The 22100-nt window shown below is 34.7% G+C and overlaps 1 protein-coding gene across 1 annotated transcript; it reads left to right on the top strand.

Annotated features, from left to right (window-relative positions):
* Positions 1-1679: 1679 nt before the first annotated feature.
* LOC133039189 (uncharacterized) lies at positions 1680-3687 on the top strand. The gene is made up of 7 exons (XM_061118022.1): positions 1680-2179; positions 2264-2348; positions 2464-2559; positions 2674-2772; positions 2862-3005; positions 3088-3264; positions 3418-3687. Exons 1-7 carry the CDS (start codon positions 1701-1703, stop codon positions 3685-3687), a joined length of 1350 nt encoding a protein of 449 aa, XP_060974005.1. The 5' UTR covers positions 1680-1700.
* Positions 3688-22100: the final 18413 nt, after the last annotated feature.

The raw sequence follows: 22100 nt of genomic DNA, 5'->3' as shown, positions 1-22100 counted from the left end.
TAGACAATTGCATGAATTATTCAAAGTCTTTGTCTTCCAATATTTTAGTGTTTTGAATGTTTGTTAATTTAAGTTATTTTGTCTTGTGTAATAGGTTTATAAAATGGTATTTAAACGGAAGAGGGGGCCGCAGACAAAAAGGATGCAGCAGAGATAAAGAAGAAGGATCCGAAGGAAGCTTGGCCGAAGTACTAGTGAGTTATTTGTGGCAGTTATTTTAGTGGTAATATTTTTTGGTTTTGAAAATAATATTTATAATTCCATTCCTTTATTTAATTGATGCAGCCAAGCCAATTTCTATGCTTATGCCGATGCACACAAAGAGAAACCTAAAGCGTATGTGAGTGACTTGGACTGTGTTATGGATCTTTTATTTTTTATCTTTGATTTAGCGTACTTTTGTTAATAATCGAGTCTTAATATTGCAGGTGCTTCGTAGTTTTAAGGAGCAATTCAAGCTTCTTACCGATGAAGAGATTGAGAATTGGGCTGCATACGAAGTCGAGGCTTCCCCTCCAAGGTTGGTGGTAGAGGGAAAGGGAAGAAGGTGAAGGAGACATTATCTCGCCGAGCTGTGGATTGACAACAACGAAGGTGTGGGGGACGTTCAAGTTTACGGTCGTTGCTCATTCGAGCGTTTGGGGAGAATAGTCCCACCGCCGAACGAGGCTCAAAAAGAAATGGTGAGAAATGCCGTTTCTCAACATTTTTAAGGGAGGATGCCCCGTACATAGACGCTAAGATAGTTATTTGGCTGATCGATCACGTGGATCCAACCACTTCTACCGGAGATATTTGGAAGAACAATCCAACTATCCGCCAAGCCGTTTCGAGGATGTCATGGGAATCCGGGATGGCGGAGAACCCGTGGCAACCGAAAGTGAGCGTGACTGGTTGAGTTTGACGTCCTCTTCAAGGCCAAGGACTATAGGTATTCCCCGACTTTGCCGGAGAATGAGCTCGGTGGAAACCGGCGACGGTGACTACCCGTTTCTCGCAAGTTTCTCCTTGTCCGTATTGGAACCGTGTTGCCGCCGAAGAATGGTACCGAGGTCGGCACTAGCTACATGCATTCTTTAGTTGACATAAGGTCAATTAAGAAGAAGAATTGGGCGACCACGGATATCGATATCTAATGAGCTCTCTACACCGTACAAGACGAAGAACACCAAAAATGTCTCCGTTGCACGATATTTTTACGGGTAAGTTTTCGAATTATTGTGATGGTAGTAATTTTATTCTCTCGTGTACCGCCGTGGTAATATATGTATGCACTTTTGTTTGGTGGCGGCTTGTATATTTGACGCACGTAGATCGGATCGCTACTCACGTGGACCGAACTCGTGGCTCCAATTGACTTTTGGACCACAAAACACTGCAAGTCAGTGTACAAGTGGATTCGAGACCAGGGTGGTCACACAAGTGGAAAGGTACATTTAGTACTTCAATTTTCTAATGCGTTAGAATTTTATTTGAGAGATATGCTAACTAGTTTTTTTGGTGTACTAAGCAGGTGAAGTTGACTAACACGTATGTGTTACTGCCAAGTTTTGAATCCGTCGTGCTTGGGCAACCCACAAATGAGGCAATATACAAAGCCGTGTGTGAGTTGAAAGATGAGGTCTTCCGCTTGATTTGAAGGTGAGCGGCGCAAAAGAGTCATACCGAAGGTACTCTCCACTTACCTTGGGAAGGGGACTATGAAAGAAGTGTTGGAGATACCTGAGACGAGCAAAGTTCAGCGCTCGCTTTCGTTCAACGGGGAGACCGAGAAGAAGGATGACGTCGGTGTCGAGGAAAAGGATGGTGAAGGGATGAAGGATGACGTGGTTGTCGAGGAAAAGGATGGTGAAGGGACGAAGGATCAATTGGAAGAGGATGTTGATGATGTAGAGAGTGTCCCTTCACTTAATCTATCAGAAGAGAAGGTCGTTGTTCCAACTAAGGTGGTTGTTTCTGATGATTCGTTTGAGGTTATGAACTTTTGGGGAGAAGATCTCCCCGCTATTGTAAAAGAGGAAGTTGAGCAGGCAGTGAAGGATGATTTTGATGATGCTGCGTTCGAAAGATTCAAAGAATCTGGAGGGAAGGTGATTGGTCCGTTCACTGTGAAGAAGGGTTACTCAAATCAACAGTACGAGTTGTTCCGTTACATTTTCTCTAGCGCCAATGATCCGAGGTAATCTCATGTGTCATGATTACTGTGTACGTAGTTGATATTAGTACATTCGTTTCGTTGTTGATTATTTGTTTGGTATTTCAGTGAAGTGTTAGCCCATTTTGGGAAGGTTGAGGTCGAGCGGATGTATTTCAAATGCATGAAACCGGAGACCGATATATCACACAGTGTACGTAGAAGTTGGCATTTGGGTGCTTTGAAATTTTTAGTTCATTATTTTAGTTAATGCCATTTACAAATTGTATGAATGACAACATAACGGATATTGTTTGTGTAAATGTCAGCTCATTGATTGCTTTGCTCAAATCATGAATTTTCGAGAGAAGAAGCGCAACGGCATTGGAAGTAAGAGAACTTGGTTTATGCCCACCAGAATTTCGGTATGAAATTTGATATTTAAAAGTGGACATGAATCTTTTGTATTTGTGCTGTAAACTCTGTTAAATCTATGTTTTTATTTAAAATGTAATCTATTATGTGTGCTTATTGTGCAGAGCAAGTTACTTGGAAGATCGATGACTGTGGAGAGGATGGCGAAGCAGCAAGAGTGGTCCACTCTTTATTACGATGCAGATTTGAGTTTATGTCACACTGTAATTTGCATTTTCTTGAAACTTTTGTGTTGAATCAAATGTGTGTAGTTCAATTTTCCGATGACGTTGTTTGTTTTACTTTGTCGCAGATGGTGGTACCCCTACTGGATACCGAGAGTGCTCCGCACTGGTTTGCGGCGAATGTCAGCATGGTTAATACAACAGTGGAAATTAGGGACTCGTTGTCTTCTGCAATGCATAAGAGGTCACGTCGGAGCACCTGCGTAGAGATGGTATGCACGTGTGTACACGGTTTGCCGTTTTATTAGTCTAATTGCACTAATCTCAACTGTGATTGTTTTAATTTTTTTGCAGCTCCAGACTTTGGACCAATTGTTTGCCCCCGTCAAGCCGGGAGACCCGAATTTCGCCGAGTTTGTAATTATTTCTTCAAGCAAGGACTACCCACAACAACAAAATGGCCACGATTGTGGAATGTTTGTAATGAAGTACATGGAATCACTGTTCGAGGAAAATGAAATATTGGAAGAGGTAATGTAATGTTGATTTCTTTAGTTTAAGTTTTCATCCTGTTAACTAACTGTTTATATTGTGAAAATTGAGTTGTCAATCTATTTTTTGATGGATTTGTTTCTATGGATTTGGTTGTCATGTGTATTACTGAATTCCTAATGTACACTGCAGTTTGATCCTATTGAAGCGAGACTGGATTGTGTTGGGAAAATTTTCACCCACGAGAGTAACAAGGCTAAACATGCTGTGATGGAGGGAGTTAAGAAGCAATTTGGATTGAGCAAAACCAAAGTTCTTCCATCAACATCTACAACTATAGCATTACGTAGTCCATCAAGGTCTCCTCGAGACCCCGATTCAAGACAAAGGCCGTGTCCGAAAACATGTGGACTGGCAAGAGCAAGTCCCCGAAAACACGTCATTCTAAAAGGCTGGCCATAAGTAACAAGTAGTATATTACAATAGTTAGAAAAGTTACTTTATTTATATATTTACTATGTTCAGTACAATGGTTACAAAAGTTAGGTTTTAGGTCGTAAATTATATTTACTCAGTCATGTTATATACTTGCATCATACTACTGTTAGGTGATTTGGAATTGCACTAATGTTGGTGATTTTATAATTTACTATAGGGTGAGACTTGTGGTAGTTTTTAGAATTTGGTGGAACTGATTATTATTATTGTATGGTCATTATTACTATTATTGTGAATATTATTTAGGTTGTTATACTTTGCCATTACTATTAGGTTTTGGATTTTTTTTTACCATAACAATATGTCAAGTACATTATTCTGAAAATGAAACTAACCAATTTTACATTCCTTTTCGCACTATCTGTTTTAGTCCAATGATGTCCATAGCCAAAATAATAATAATACTTATACTTATGTACTTTCCCATTACTATTGTGAATATTATTACTGTTGTTATATTTTGCCAGTACTATTAGGTTTTGGATAGTGAAGTACATTATTTTCAAAATATAAAAATACCTACAATCAACAACGAAGGCATTAATTCTGGCCTTGGACATAAATTTGGATCAAAAAGAGTAAGTACAGTACAGTTATGAGCAATAATAATAACTCTGTCACACAATTTCCTTTGTAACAATTTTACCACTTCTAAATAATGTAATTAAAGGCTATAAAAAAGAACTGTTTTCCAAAAATGCAGTGTATTGAACATCAACCTTTACAACAATTATATGGATACCAACATATTAAAAATTAAAAACAATGGTACCAATCTATTCAACATTAAACACATAGTTAAAGTACTGTACAGTGATGAGACATAATAACTCTGAATTTCACCATTTCTAAATAATGCAATTAAAAGCTACCAAAAAAAATAAAGGTTAGTGTTTTTAAAAAATGCAATGTATTGAACATCAACGTTTGAAAATGGTAGCAATCTATTAAACATTAAACTTTGAAAAAAAAAGTTGAAGTATTTTTAAAATGCAAATTAGTGAAACACAACAATGTTGACTAAGTTATTATGACACTTTTTGGATTATATTGTGAAAATTACCGATATTTATCTTTAAATCCTAGTATTTCACACTAGATTAATTACTGTACTACGCACATATTGACATTCACAATCAATGACGAAATAGTAATTAAGAAATTTTTAATAGAACCAACTTAAATGCCTACCTTTCCTTTGAATTACGTCCTTAAAAAACATAAAATAAACATCATACCACATACAATATCTCTAACGAAATAAAAGTTGGCAAATGATGAAGAGGCAAATAAATATAATGAAATATAATTTTTTAATAATGTTTTCATGGTGCATCTTCTCTTTCTCCAAACTCCTTACTTGGTTTCGCAAACCGAGAGTAGTGTCTGCAGGTTTTTTAGGATGAGCTTGATCGATCCAACAAAAGTAATCACATCCTCGACTTTCGTTGTTCTCCTGAATTTAAAATAAGTACATCACCATATTTACAAAGCCTAGTTTAAAATATTATTAAGGCGTTCGAAGTCTTACATAGTGCGGACATCCAAAGAAGCGACGACCCGGATTTGCTCTACTGCTAGAAGTCCAAACATAAGCTAGATCACCACAGTAGCAATGGGGGTGTCCCCCAAGTGAATTTTTCCATGAAGGGAAATCCCTCTCGAACCCGTAGGGTCCTCTCCAACCAGCCACCATGTTTTTTTTTTAACAAACCAAATTAGGGTGTTAGTGAGGCTTGAAAAGGAGTGTTTCCGTTGACCTTATGGTGGAAATAGGTTGTGAAAATAAATTTAGGGGGGAAACCGAATTTCTTTGAAAACGTTAGAAAGTATATTAAAATTGGGGAGCATATTTCGTGCTTCCTCTCAAATATTTGCTTCAAAGTCTTTGGTGCACTATACTTATATACAAAAAAGTAGTGTCAATCAATCACAAGCAGTCCAATCAAATTAAAATAATATTTTATGTTAACTCTATGAACAGTTAAAAGTACAACACATAAATATTTCTCCCCACATGAATAAACCACATATACAGCCGGTTTAGTTTGGTTTAATGGAATTGTATGAACTTTCTTATATTTTAATTTTATGTAGGATGTATTGGAATTCTAATTTCCAATAATCAGTTGACATGTGTAGGATGTATTACCTTCTTTAATAAAATAAAAAATACTTATTTAAATATACAAACCTTTGAAGTCAATATGAATGAAAATAATGTGTGTCATTTAAATATACATTTTGAATTTTGAGTGGGTTAATATCAATGAAACTTAATTTTTGTCTTATGTTAATAGAATCTGCTACAGTACATATGATGTGACATATAACTATGTAAAACTCAGCCAAGTACGTTTTTACAATAAAATAATAATTTCAACACTTAAAGTAAACAACAAATCCTTCAAAACCCTAAAAAACAATTTTAAATAAATGAGGAAGACCTTTTTTGTATTTTAAAATAATAAACATTTTAATAATATTTTCCCATCAATCCATATACGGTCAAATCAGTAGGTTGTACATGAGGAAGCAATTTGACATAGGACTGTAAAAAACGCTGACATTCGCCTCCCGCATATCTTTTCTTCAAGAGTCTGGCGCACCGTTGTGTCAAATATTATAACACTCATTCCTCGGTCGCCTTGTCCACTCGGGAGGTTAAGGTTCGGTAGGATGACATATTTGGGTGGCCGTTTTGGAAGTAGTTCCCGCCACCCTAGTCCACCCATCCCAAACCTTCGTCAACATTTCCTGAATACACATGTACCACATACATAAAATTTTTAAGAAACAATTTGTAATAATATAATATTGAAATAAATAGACATAAAGAGTTGAGTTATTACCAAAATTTGTTATGAGATGATTTATTGAATTGCTGAAATTCCCTTGATGCACCTACAACACACGGTTGCAGTGCATACCAATCCTTCTGTTTACACATCTTCACTTTGGTGCAACAACAATACATAATTTATTTTTTTAATATATTATACACACGTCTACATATAGGGAGTGAGTTCTCTAGGATAGGGTTTAATACGAAATTGTGAAGGAGTAAGGAGAGGTAGAGGGGTATATATAGTACTTGTGGATGTGATTGTTGAGTGTAGTCTTCACAAAAATTTAAAAATAATAATTAATAATATAACCCTAGGTACGGCTACAAATAACCTAAAGCTATTTATTTGACTTTTTCAATCCCTTGAAAAACGTAGTATCAACAAACCCAACCCCCTACTAACTTTTCCTTGGAAGACGTAATTGGAACCAATATGCATGCTCGGTGACAACATTGAATTGGTTCACTGTGCTAAACAAAAATTATGTATTTAAATAAGGTAAATGTTGCTCCCATTGTTATCACATGTAGCAACAAATATCCTAATATTATGTCCAAATAAACATGTGTGGCCAAATGAATAAGAAATTAAATTAGGATGTTTACTAATAATGAAAACTCAATATTTATTTAAATACGATTTTAATATTTCATTAAAATATTATTCGTTGGAGTAAATATATACTTAATTTTTGTAAGATTACATTAACGTATCACTTGTTGGAATGAAGATTACAATAATTTTTTGAATACTATATAAATATAGATATTTAATAACAAAATTGTTTAATGTTATGAATACAATAGTAGTTTAAGACAAGAAGTGACTCTAGTAATAAAATCAGGAGAATAGTGAATCTGGTACGCGTCATGATGAACTGAGTACACACTCAGCCCAAACAACCTAAATTCATAGTGCGACTTCTCCCATACTGCATCGGTGTCACTCTGTACAACCCTAGGTCAAACTTGATTCGGTGAGTTCGTTAGAAGAGGAGTGACTCCGGTACCCAACAGCAAACTTCACTACATACTGTGTCACCGCGCATGTAAACACCGCGAGTGACAACGTCAGTACTACGAATGGTTGACTGTCGCGTCGTACAACCCTAGCTCGAACTAGATTCATTGAGTTTTTTAGGAGGATAGTGACTCCGGTACACCAAAGCTAACTTGACTACATACTGTGTGTCACCTTAACCAAAAAACACCGAATCCAGTTCGACCTGGGGTACCGGAATCACTACTCTCCCAACGAACTAACCGAATCCGATTCGACACAGGGTTGTCGAGTGACACTCAACCATTCCTACTACCGACATTGTGACTTGCGGTGTTTACGGGCCGGTGACACACAATATGTACTCAAGTTCGACACAGGGTACCGGAATCACTACTCTCCCAACGAACTAACCGAATCCAGTTCGACCTGGGGTTGTACTGAGTGACACTCAACCATTCCTACTACTGACATTGTTACTTGCGGTGTTTACGGGCCCGGTGACACACAATATGTACTCAAGTTCGCTTTGGGGTACCGGAATCACTACTCTCCCAACGAACTCACCGAATCCAGTTCGACCTCGGGTTGTACTGAGTGACACTCAACCATTCCTACTACTGACATTGTGACTTGCGGTGTTTACGGGCCCGGTGACACACAATATGTACTCAAGTTCGACCTGGGGTACCGGAATCACTACTCTCCCAACGAACTAACCGAATCCAGTTCGACCTGGGGTTGTACTGAGTGACACTCAACCATTCCTACTACTGACATTGTGACTTGCGGTGTTTACGGGCCCGGTTACACACAATATGTACTCAAGTTCGCTTTGGGGTACCAGAATCACTACTCTCCCAACGAACTCACCGAATCCAGTTCGACCTCGGGTTGTACTGAGTGACACTCAACCATTCCTACTACTGACATTGTGACTTGCGGTGTTTACGGGCCCGGTGACACACAATATGTACTCAAGTTCGACCTGGGGTACCGGAATCACTACTCTCCCAACGAACTAACCGAATCCAGTTCGACCTGGGGTTGTACTGAGTGACACTCAACCATTCCTACTACTGACATTGTGACTTGCGGTGTTTACGGGCCCGGTGACACACAATATGTACTCAAGTTCGACCTGGGGTACCGGAATCACTACTCTCCCAACGAACTCACCGAATCCAGTTCGACCTCGGGTTGTACTGAGTGACACTCAACCATTCCTACTACTGACATTGTTACTTGCGGTGTTTACGGGCCCGGTGACACACAATATGTACTCAAGTTCGCTTTGGGGTACCGGAATCACTACTCTCCCAACGAACTAACCGAATCCAGTTCGACCTCGGGTTGTACTGAGTGACACTCAACCATTCCTACTACTGACATTGTGAGTTGCGGTGTTTACGGGCCCGGTGACACACAATATGTAGTCCAGTTCGCTTTGGGGTACCGGAATCACTACTCTCCCAACGAACTAACCGAATCCAGTTCGACCTGGGGTTGTACTGAGTGACACTCAACCATTCCTACTACTGACATTGTGACTTGCGGTGTTTACGGGCCCGGTGACACACAATATGTACTCAAGTTCGCTTTGGGGTACCGGAATCACTACTCTCCCAACGAACTCACCGAATCCAGTTCGACCTCGGGTTGTACTGAGTGACACTCAACCATTCCTACTACTGACATTGTGACTTGCGGTGTTTACGGGCCCGGTGACACACAATATGTACTCAAGTTCGACCTGGGGTACCGGAATCACTACTCTCCCAACGAACTAACCGAATCCAGTTCGACCTGGGGTTGTACTGAGTGACACTCAACCATTCCTACTACTGACATTGTGACTTGCGGTGTTTACGGGCCCGGTGACACACAATATGTACTCAAGTTCGACCTGGGGTACCGGAATCACTACTCTCCCAACGAACTCACCGAATCCAGTTCGACCTCGGGTTGTACTGAGTGACACTCAACCATTCCTACTACTGACATTGTGACTTGCGGTGTTTACGGGCCCGGTGACACACAATATGTACTCAAGTTCGCTTTGGGGTACCGGAATCACTACTCTCCCAACGAACTAACCGAATCCAGTTCGACCTCGGGTTGTACTGAGTGACACTCAACCATTCCTACTACTGACATTGTGACTTGCGGTGTTTACGGGCCCGGTGACACACAATATGTAGTCCAGTTCGCTTTGGGGTACCGGAATCACTACTCTCCCAACGAACTAACCGAATCCGGTTCGACACAGGGTTGTACTGAGTGACACTCAACCATTCCTACTACTGACATTGTGACTTGCGGTGTTTACGGGCCCGGTGACACACAATATGTACTCAAGTTCGAGCTGGGGTACCGGAATCACTACTCTCCCAACGAACTCACCGAATCCAGTTCGACCTCGGGTTGTACTGAGTGACACTCAACCATTCCTACTACTGACATTGTGACTTGCGGTGTTTACGGGCCCGGTGACACACAATATGTACTCAAGTTCGACCTGGGGTACCGGAATCACTACTCTCCCAACGAACTAACCGAATCCAGTTCGACCTCGGGTTGTACTGAGTGACACTCAACCATTCGTACGACCCACAATGTGACTTGCGGTGTTTACGGGCCCGGTGTGGCACAGTATGTACTCATTTAATCATGAAGCGTACCAGAGTCACTATTCTCCAGACTTTATTACTACACTCACTTGTTCTCTCAAACTACTATTGTATTCGTAACAGTATGTACTCATTTTAATATGTGAGAAACATAAAATGAAGAATAATATTAAAAGTATTTTTTTGTTAGTTTTTTATATTTTTAAGCTATATTATGTTATTATATTATTTAAGATACCCTGAAGTAACTTTTTTTTTTTTTTAAATGTAACTCTTATAACGTTTTAAATGTGTCTGATAAAATAGTTTTATAAAAATAAGTTTATTTTTAATTTAATTTTCTAATTTCAAATATAAAAAATTTAAAAGTAGTAACTTGTTTTCATACATTAAATTTTATTTAAATTTAAATATTCTTATATAAAATAAAAAAAGAAAAAGACTAAAATATTTTTAAAAAAAATTTAAAAAAAGAGAATGTTTGACAAGTTTATTATTATTATTACAAAAAATATATTTTTACTATATGTGTCATGAGTCATATACAAATAATAAATAAAAAAGTAGGGATGCCTAAAAAAGTAATTGGCAAAAAAAAAAAAGAAAACGTACAACCGCTGAATTAATATATTTTAAAATTATTAAAGTGAGAATATGTGAGTAGCTCATTATTTCATTTTTTTAATAATAATATTAATAAAGGAGAAATTTTTTCTAACCACAATCAACCAAACCACAACAAAATCGATAATTTCGTTGGTTGGAATTACGTCTTCCAAGGAAAAGTTAATAGGGGGTTGGGTTTGTTCAAATTACGTTTTTCAAGGGATTGACAAAATCAAATTTGTCTTGGGGTTATACCACCTTTAGCCGTACCTAGGGTTATATTAATTATTATTTTGTAATATTTGACAAGACTACACTCAACAATCACATCCACAAGTACTATATATACCCCTCTACCTCTCCTTACTCCTTCACCTCTCAATTTAGTATTGTTTTCTTTCCTAGAAAACTCACTCCCTATCTGTAGACGTATGTATAGGGATAATATATATAAAAAAAAATAGTAAATTATGTATTGTTGTTGCACCGAAGTGAAGATGTGTAAACAAAAGGATTGGTATGCACTACAACCGTTTGTTGTAGGTGCATCAAGGGAATTTCAGCAATTCAATCAATCATCTCATTAGAAATTTCGGTAATAACTCCACTATTTACGTCTATTTTTTTAAAAATTATATTATTACGAATTGTTTCTTAAAAATTTTATGTATGTGGTATATGTATATTCAGGAAACGTTGACGAAGGTTTCGGATGGGTGGAGTAGGGTGGCACGAACAACTTCCAATCATGGCACCCAAATATGCCATCCAACCGAACCTAAACCTCCAATAAGGCCACCGAGGGATGAGTGTTATCTATCATATTTGACACTACGGTGCGCCATACTCTGGAACAAAATGATACGCGGGAGGCAAATGTCAGCGTTTTTACATTTTTTGGTAAAATTATTATTTTATTATAAAACCGTACTTGGGTGAGTTTTAAATATATATGTCACATCATATGTACTGTAGGAGTTTTTATTAACAAAAGACAAAAATTAATCCATTTTGTTGGGTTAATCCAAATGTTAATCCATTAGTTGGTTGTTCACTTTTATTATTTGAAAATTGTAATGTTTAATACTTTATTGTAATCAAGAAGTGAGAAATTGTAATGTGGTTACTACAAATTAATTAGCATATATAAAAGATTTCTTTATTCTAATAACGTATTTCTACGTATGTCTTTCCAACCCTAAAATCAATTTTCAACAGTCACAGAAATAAATTATATGAAAATATGTTTGGAACGTATTTCAATGTACGTCAGAAGCTGGATCATTATATCTCAATAAGTTCAAGTTTGAAAATAACGTACATCAATATACGTGCAGAGTACCTTAAATCGGAAATACAGTACGCTGCAATTATGTTTACTCAATATTTGAATTTAATGAGATAATAAGATTTTTTTTCAAATGTAAACTATAATTTCGAACATATTTATTCGTACATTACTTATTTTAATACATTTTGAACCATTTCCTATTTAGGACCACGTTTTAAAGTTGTTGGGAATTATTTAAAAATTGTCCAAATATTGTAATCTTCTTAACCAAGTATGGACTATTTCCTCTTTAATTTGTAGATACTAACTAAAAAAATCAATAGTTGTCTTATCAATATTTAATTTTCTGTGTACGTCCCACAGTGTACTCACTGACGTTAAATGGAGTATTTCCTACACTTTAAATAACGTACGTCAGCGATTTCACAGTGTAACATCAAATCAAACTGACTACATTCTGACATGCAGATCTCATGGGATTCCCTGATTTGAGTTAATTAATATACTATTTCAAAACACGAAACCTACCAGTAATTACTTAAGGAGATTTAATATTTGTTGGGCTCTAATATACTAATATGACATTTTTCTTATTAAAATTTGGACAAATCAATTAGGTCAGATTTAATAAATTATGATAGTAGTACCAACAACGATTATGATGTCAAATTTTAATAAATTATTTACGACTGAAATGAGTAGATGTCACATCACCTTTTTAAATTTCACCATTTAAACCATGTACTTATTATTACCATAACATTTAAATATTTAGGTGACAAAGTATTCATTAAATAATTACTCCTTACGTGGGATCCGACCAAAATATTAAAAAAGTCATACATGTCACGTGAATTCTTCGAGTATTGTGCCAAATATTATAAAAAAAAACTTGTTTTTATTATTTATTATAATTGTAGGGAATGTTCTATTCTATGTACCTTATATTTTGATCTCTATAAATAGACAAACATCCTACATATAGTTACTTTATTTGTAATAAAATAATTAGGATTAATACAATTAAGAGCACCATGATTTGATATCAATATATTATAACATTTATTGTTGATACATTTAATAGAGTTTCATTTTTTTTTCTTTTTCTGAAAATTAATTTTATAATTCTAAATTTTAATGCATATGGTGCATGGGACCTCACATTTGATCTTTATGTTCAATTAATATTGATTTTTTTTATATATAATATTTTATTTAGAAACATTTTGTGTTCTTATTTAAATTTAGGCTAGTAAATTTAAATTAATACAACATTTAACAAAAAAGAAGGCAAATACTCATTTTGACAAATTATTTAGATGGTGTTTTGGCACTATAATTAAAAAATAAATTTTATTCTTAACAACTGAAATTTTTTTTTAATAATGCCTACAATTATAAGTGTTTGACAATATTTTCGAAGATTTTTTTTTTAAAAAAAATAAAAAAAATATAAAATTTTGAGAACACCAAAAAGTTATTTGTCGGAGTTTAATTTCATCAATTTTTTTTTTCCAAATTACTTTAAAATGCATTTCTTTTTTATGAATATATTTATTAATTTTTTTATTGAAGTTTATTTTCTAAGAAAAAAGAAAGAATAAATAAATAATTTCGTTTTTACAAAATTACATCAAACAAATATTTTTTAATTTTTGAAAACTTCAAAGTATGTTTTATATTATCATTATTTTAAACAATTTTAAAAAAAATAAAAACAAAACCAGAAAAATTCAGAGTGACTCCTCTTATTATTTAAGATTTGAAAACAATTTTATGTTTTTATAAACTCAAAAGGTGGGTCTACATACAAATTCTTGATTTAGTTAAATATTTTCAAAAACAAAATCTGGGTATTATTTTGAATTTTAGATTGAAAAATAAAAACACTATTTTTCATGTTTCAAACCGTGTACTTATTACTTAAAGATGGTGATGTGACATTTTTATACGGCTGTAATAAATCAATTCACATCATTCATTATGTCTTCCATCTGTACTAATACTTAAAAGCATTTTATTTTTACTTTAATTCTGGAAATTATTATTTAAATCATAAAACCGTACGTAATTTTGTTTTTAATATAAACATGTCACATCACTTAGTACTTTCCCGATATTGCTTAGATTTTGTTTGTGGGATTTGATTCACCTTCTCCTTCTATTAAAATTGGTTAACTAATAAATGGGTAAATATTACCATTGTCAAAATTTATTAACTATGAAATGGTTAAATTCGGAAAAAGAAAACCAATATTATTACATCAACCCAATCACGTGTACATCAACCCACCAACCCACTATATAAGTAAAGGTTATGTCTATTCACTAAGCATTTTTATCAAACCCCGTTTTACTGTTACCTACATCAAATGGACCCTTACCAAAACTTCAACCCTTTTGAAACAAGTCCTCAAAAATCCCCACCGCATCCTTTTTCTTCCACAAGACACGTAGGTACACCGTCACGGAGTCCAAGACTCCGTTCAGCGTCCATCTCAGGATGTCCTAACTGTGCAAGGCTCGAGTCTGTTCTCCACGAACACGAAAAAATTATAAAGAAGGCTCATTTACGAGCCACGGAGGCCAAGCAAGAGTCATACAAACTCGCGGAACATCTGTACCATTCAGCCCACGCCATGCAAGAAGCCAACAGTTCAAGAGAAAAATTAGAGGGTATCATGGATGACATTCTCGACTACACCGAGGTGTCCATTCCCCACTACCTACTTCATGTGAAACAAGAATCACCAAGCACTACTCCAAGAGAAAGCCCTTCACGACCAAAGTCCCCGTTCAGAGACAATAGCCCTCCGTCTCAAAGGAAGTTCCCTCAAGTTATAGAACTTGATTGAACATCCGTTCGGTTTCAGTCGTGGTATTTTTCATATATATATACTGTACTTTTGTTACAACTCATCTCATATGGCTGTTGAATCAACTTTTTGTTAGGCCATTTAATGAGATTGAAGCACTTCTATTATATATCTACTTGTTTGTAACTTTACTATATTATTTTAAGTTTTGTTGCTTTCTGTTTGCAGTTGTGATTTCACAATGATTCACTTCACTTTTACTTCCACAATTAATTAATGAGGAAAGTGACATTAATACTCCAAAATAAACCAAAGTACATATTTCATAACAAATACTGATCATACAACATTATAGCTTAAAATATAAAATAACATAACTTGGACACTAACACAGTGCATCATTTACTGTTTTTGGGAGAAGTATCCACTCCTCCTTTGTCTCCAACTTCTATATCATCTCCATTTCGGTCCTCACCTTTCTCAGTCGAATCTTTCACATTGTCCTGTTCGGGTGATTTAATTGCACCAGAACATTCACCCTCATCAAACAGTGAGCAAACAGAATTAAGGATAGCCTCTTCATCATTATCATCATCAGAATCCCACATGCAGGGAAACTCATTAACACAGCAAAGTTCTCTAACTTTCTGCCCAGTGAAGCATTCTCCCGTCTCTCCATGTAGACATAAAGCAGAAAAAGCTTCTATGAAAGATTCATAACGAATTATTTTTATGGACGCATCAGAAGTAGTGTTTTTGCTTATAGCATCTTCGTACGTACTATAGATACCTTCATTTGGTCCATTGAAAATAACCCAGTGTGGACCTGAACTCATACTTGATATATTGTAATGCTAATAACTAAGTTACAAATTAATTTCTCTATAAACTTGATGCTGGATTGGAAAACGTCTCAAGTGTCTTATATAAGTCGTGGAGAATAACCCTATAGTACGTTTTTTAGTTAGCTGTACTCCATTGGGATGTACTCCATTGGGCAAATGTGATGTGTCAAAAGAGGGGTGCTTAAATCTCTGAATTACACAATTAAATACACGTGTAGGCGTACGTAGTATGGTCAAATGTCAACATTATTCATCAATGCCGTTTTTCCAAAAAACCTAATGTCCTACGGTACTGTTCTAACGTACGACGATGGTTTAACTTATAAGAAGATGTAGGTGAAGGGCCCATTAATATCAGCCCAACATAAATAAATCCCCAACATATATAAATCAGTAAAACTACCCATTCTACTAAAATAAGACATCACTTTAATACACGTGTACACGCATGGGGTTTTCATAATAGTACTGCGTTATCTTTGTAAAGTACAGGAATGGTTGAATTCATTAAAAGATGTTGGTATAGGCCCATTAATATAAGCCCAATGGATTTAAATGTGAACAACTAACCATTTATTAAAATTTTCTTCTTTTCTTAACATATTTTTTTCCAAAAACAATAAAAGTACAATGTTTTATTTCGGACGTACGAATATGGTTCAACTCATTGAAAAACTTAGGTGAAGGCCCATTAACATAACCCCAATCTATTTAAATCCCACCACCAAACCTTTCAACTCAATAACATCAACCCTTCAAATTTTTCGTCAAATAACCTTATTTCACAATTACATGTGGAATGAAATTAAAACAATTTGTACTATTATACTGTTATGACGTACGAGAGGAGTTGAGTTCAGATTGTAATATTGAAGAGGCCCATTAATATCAGCCCAACAGCTTTAAATGTGATCACCAACTCCACACAACCCTATTATCTCAGCCTTCTATACTCACAAAATCTAATTTCAATCCCCTCACCACCCTCTACACCTTACTCCTCATCTACAATTCTTACAAATCAATAACAAGCCAACATAATGACGAACACACTTATGAATGGGAAACCATCACAGCAGAGCTAAACATCATAAAACCAAGAATGAGATTGAGATACGGACGTGCTAGGCAAGAGTCTCGACAACCGGAAAAATGGGAAGCATTCTACGAAATGTATGCGAAACGGATGGGTTTCGGCACAAGGAAAGACGATGTACGACGTTCTCATGGGGTCATTGTAATGCGGAGGTGGGTTTGCTTTGTTCGAGGGTTCGAAAAAAATCGCATCACCTGGACACACCAAGAAAAAAAGACCTCATGATGTCACTAGAACCGGATGTCGCGGCATTGCGTATTTTACTCACACAACCGTCTAACACTTGGAAATGCAAAGAGTTCAGCACAATGCACAATCACGAGTTGGCTTCATCAAGTGAGGTACAATTTTTGAGATCATATAGAGTTGTCTCCAATGGGTTGCTTGCCCAAGTCAGGTCGATGAACTCCGTAGGAATTAAAACTGCCAACATAATGTCTCATGTTGCTTTGCAAAGTGGAGGTTACGAGAAAATGCCATGTCAACTTCGAGATGTGTACAACAGGGTTGCTGGTGCGAAGCGAGAAGAGAAGATAGAGACGGACTCAGAAGGGGCTCTGGGATTTCTTGATTGTCTCGCAGAGAAGGATCCTAATTTCTTCGTTGTCTATCGTGGTTGACGACGAGAATCGCTTGGCTAACTTATTCGGCAGATGGAAACTCACGCGTGGACTATGTAGCTTTTGGGGATGTACTAGGATTTGACACAACCTACATGACGAATGAGTACAATAAGCCCCTCACCGTTCTCATTGGCGTCAACCACCATTTCAACACATGCATCTTCGGATTTGCTCTCCTCCTCCACGAGAAGCTTCCATCATATTCTTGGCTACTTCAAAAATTTCTAGAATGCCATGGAGATAAGAAGCCAAGTGTTGTAGTTACTGACCAAGATGCGGCCATGAAACAGGCTATCGTTGAACACATGCCTGATGTTACGCACCGTCTCTGCGCTTGGCATCTCAATACAAATGCTTCGAAAAAGGTTAAAGATCCGATCTTCTTAAAAACATTTAAGGATCTCATGTACAACTACTACGAGGAGGAAGAATTTGAAGCAAGATGGTTAGACGTCATCCAAACCCAACAACTAACAGATAATGAATGGTGTCAAACAACATTCGAGTCAAGACAACAATGGGCAGAAACGTATTTAAGGGGTTCATTCGTTGCAGGAATGAGAACCACACAACGTTGCGAATCCATCAACTCCGCTCTAAAAAAATTTTTAGAGAAGAATTATTGCTTGCGTGAATTTGTAACAACCATAGATATGACAGTCTCAAAGCTCAGACACAACGAGACTGCAAATGACTTCAAAAGTAGATGCACTCGACCTCACCCACCTAATCCTACATGCTTGACCACTTACTACAACCAATGTGCTGAATTCTACACAAGAACTATGTACCACAAGGTTGCTGAGCAAAATTGATTTAGAGAATAACTATTTTGTCCTAACTCAAGAGCAAGAAGGAGAGTGGCAGATATTCACCATTGGAAAGTTCCAGCATCCGGACGTCCAATACCGAGTTCATTACTGTGAAGGCCGACGAGCACTACACTGTAGTTGCTTGCTCTATGAAAGTCAAGGGTACCCTTGTAGACATTTATGGGCTACAATGAAAAGATTAAACATGAGAAGAATACCTAATTCTCTTCTCATGAAGCGATGGAGCAAATCCGCAAAGATAAATCTCCACCTACATTTTAACCCGCCAGCACAACCACAACAGCACATTTACGAGATGGCTAGGTTTGGATCTCTCAGTTCACTGACTTATAACTTCACTTTCTATGCAGCGAAATCAGAGGACTCGTACAACCGTGCAAAGGAAGAGCTTGAACGGCTAACTCTAATGTTCAAGGAAGAATTTGACTTGAATTCCAATCCGGAAGGAGAGACGCCACAACCTGGAAGATATCGTAGCAACCCCAACATTATTAAAGACCCCGAAGTTGTGAGAACAAAGGGTACGGGAAATACAAGGGAAGGACCAAACGGGGAGCAGATCCCAAGAAACTCAAGACATTGTCGCATTTGTCGCTCATCAGACCATGATTATCGACGGTGCCCAAATCGTCAACATAACACTGGATCTCAGGGGCAACAACCTCCAAACAATCAACCAGCATCTGACTCATTCAATGACCACTCCAACGCGTATTTCCCGGAACCGCCTTCCTCCACACAAGAGTCTTACTATGGTCATTCTTATAACTAGCTACTTTTAGCCATTGTTGTTTTAACGTTTATGACTCTACTTATTGCAACCCAAGATCTACATTTATATACTTCTTGTTATGTTTGCTGTGTTTAAGGTAATTCTCTCATCTTCACCAAACCTCAAAATTATTATTGACGAACAACTAAATTATGCCTAGGAAAAAAAACTGAATCTTATAAGGTGAAAAAATATATTTTTCTGGTAATTTTTAATATACGAAATATTTACAATTACAAAATTACACCAACTAAAAACTCAATGTATAACAACAAATAATTTCATCACTAAAAAAAAAATTCTAAACAATATACTACGAAACGTAAATGAACGTACTCGGTACGTGAAATTTTGTACTCGGTACGTGATATTATGTACACTAATTTTACTAAACATCACGCAGAAATAAGTAATGTACACGGTACTCTATATAATGTACTTAATTACCATCCCACAAATACATATGATCTTATGAATGAAGTAAAATACCAAAATAGCCTTAATCCGACAACATGGACCCACTGTCTACAGTGTTTTCGTACCATCAACTGCCAGGAACAGTGAAGAGTGATGTACCTTTTTGTACTCTAACTAACACAAACAGTACCATTTTGTACTTTTTCCGTACCTAATTATTTTATAATTAAAAAAATAAAATCCCAACCGGTAACCACACCTACAACAACCGGTTACCACTTACATTTTAAAAATTAAAAAACATTTAAAAGTACGGTGGGGCCCCCCTGCCGTACAACGGATTCCAATCCGTGTTTTGCATATATGGGCACAAAATCGGCTGCCTATTTATATATATATATATATATATATATATATAAAGGAAAGCATCCAAAGATTTAGGTGGCATTCTCTATCTTTTTTATTCTATTTTTTCTAATTTTTGAGGGCTTAACATTTTCTCCAACAAAAATAAAATGAAAGTGTGTTTGCATTAATTTTATAACATTAAAAACAAAAAAAACTATTAATATGCACATTCATTTTGTAACATATAAAAACTATTGGTATTCCTTCCACAAATATATATAATTAGTCTTTATTAAGCACAAAATATATTATTTATTTATAGAATTTTATACATTATATAATTGTGTTTTTTAAAAAATATATATATAATTTAGTTTATGATCAATAAAATTCATTTCTATATATATAAAAAAATTCAGTACTTAACATTCACACATATACAATATTATTTTACACATTATTCACATATATAGTTTATAATTGTATATTCACATACATAATTTATGATCCGCAATGACTTTTAATATTCTTATATTCTATATTATCTATTCCCTCAAAAAAAAAAATATTTTATATTATCTATTTTTATTTCTTTATTATTTTAAAAATTTCTTAACATATACAATTACAAAATAATAATAGCTCTACAAAAATAATAGTTACGATTAATTAATGTATCAAGATACAATTCATATATACACATATACACTCTTCCACCTTCAATATTAATAATTATACATTACTCTTGAAAGTTCAAAAGACTAAGTTAGTAATAACACTATTTATTTTATACATATATATAATATGTTTTGGTATTGGTAGACTATAGGACCCCTAAAATTTATGTACTTATATATATTTAGAAGCTCCAAAGTCCAAATGTTATGTGAGTTTGATATTGTAATCATATAGAAAATCACTTTCATGTGTTCTTTTTATGTCTTCTTAAGATTTTAGTTTCTTCTATTTTTTTTTTCTTTTTGAGCTATTCAAAAATATTCAAGTAATATTTATCACTGTAATTGAAAATTATTGTCATGTTAGTGTTGTTTTTATATGATATTTTGCAAGATTATCGTCACAAATGAAAATTCAACACAAGAGAGAAAGTAAATTCTATTCAATTGTTATAGTTGCAAGAAAAAAAAAATATCAGGTAATTTTTTTTAAAAAAAAAAAAAAATTCTCTCATATATTCTCTTACTATATTCTTCTCAATTCTCTTACTATTATCTATTACAAAATAAAATAAAAATGACACAATTCTTCTTAATTTTTATTATATTTTTTCTAATAGTCTCACCTCCTTTGTAATATATATGTGTATTTATATATATATATATATATGCTTCTTCATTTATTATTTTACATGTATTACAATTACTAATTTTTTAAAAGGACACTTTGAGTATGAGCACAACCAAAGTACGAGGTGACAGTCTACATGAGTTTTATCATGTTATTATTAGTTTTCTCAATTTTTATCATGTATTTTATTTTTTTAATATTATTTTTATACTCCATACTCTATATATAAACTCTATATATAATGTATATATATATTAATTATTTTTAATTTTAATGTAAATTAAATGTGCTATTAACATTATATTTCTATAGTTATGTAATAAATAGTCTATAATCTTTCCTTTAATAATATTATTAATATTAATATTAACAAAAAAAATTGTTATGAATTAGTGTTAATAATTAATAGCCTTTTAAAACATAATTAATAAAATATTAATTCTTTCATTGAAGAGAATGAAAACTTTTTCTCTTTTCAATTAAAGAATATGAAAGGATTTTTTTTTTCCAAAAAATAAAATAAAAAGGAAGAATATAAAAGGATATATAACAATCTTTTAACTAGAAATTTTTTTTGACATATTAATTAAAATATATTTAAAAAACTGAAGAAAAGAGAAAAAATTCTCTTTCTCTTCAATATAGAAATATTTAAAAAGATTAGAATATATTTATGATATTTCTATTATATAATTTATCTATTTTTAACTATTATTTAATTATTTTTTGCGTATCTTAGCTATTTTAGATTTTATTATTAAGTAAAAGCAACAACTGAATACTTAGATGACTTAGAATCCTAATGTTAGCATTGTATGAGTATTTTTTTTTTTATTATAGAAATGATAATATTTAAAGGCAACTTCTTAAAACTAATGCTATTTTAGCAAGCTTAAAGCTAAAGATATTGATAATTTTACACAAGGCTTTGTAGTGTTATTGTG

The sequence above is a fragment of the Cannabis sativa genome, chromosome 6 (genome assembly GCF_029168945.1).
Source record: "Cannabis sativa cultivar Pink pepper isolate KNU-18-1 chromosome 6, ASM2916894v1, whole genome shotgun sequence".
Classification (NCBI taxonomy): Eukaryota; Viridiplantae; Streptophyta; class Magnoliopsida; order Rosales; family Cannabaceae; genus Cannabis; species Cannabis sativa.
The sequence above is the reverse complement of the archived record's forward strand: the minus strand, read 5'-3'. Positions and strand labels throughout refer to the sequence as shown.

Bases quoted from the DNA above. Each gene is read 5' to 3' on its own strand.
- LOC133039189 (XM_061118022.1), top strand. From the start codon at position 1,701: ATGAAAGAAGTGTTGGAGATACCTGAGACGAGCAAAGTTCAGCGCTCG. The intron at 2,560-2,673 runs GTATGAAATTTG...CTTATTGTGCAG, and splicing joins TTATGCCCACCAGAATTTCG to AGCAAGTTACTTGGAAGATC. The intron at 2,773-2,861 runs GTAATTTGCATT...ACTTTGTCGCAG, and splicing joins ATTTGAGTTTATGTCACACT to ATGGTGGTACCCCTACTGGA.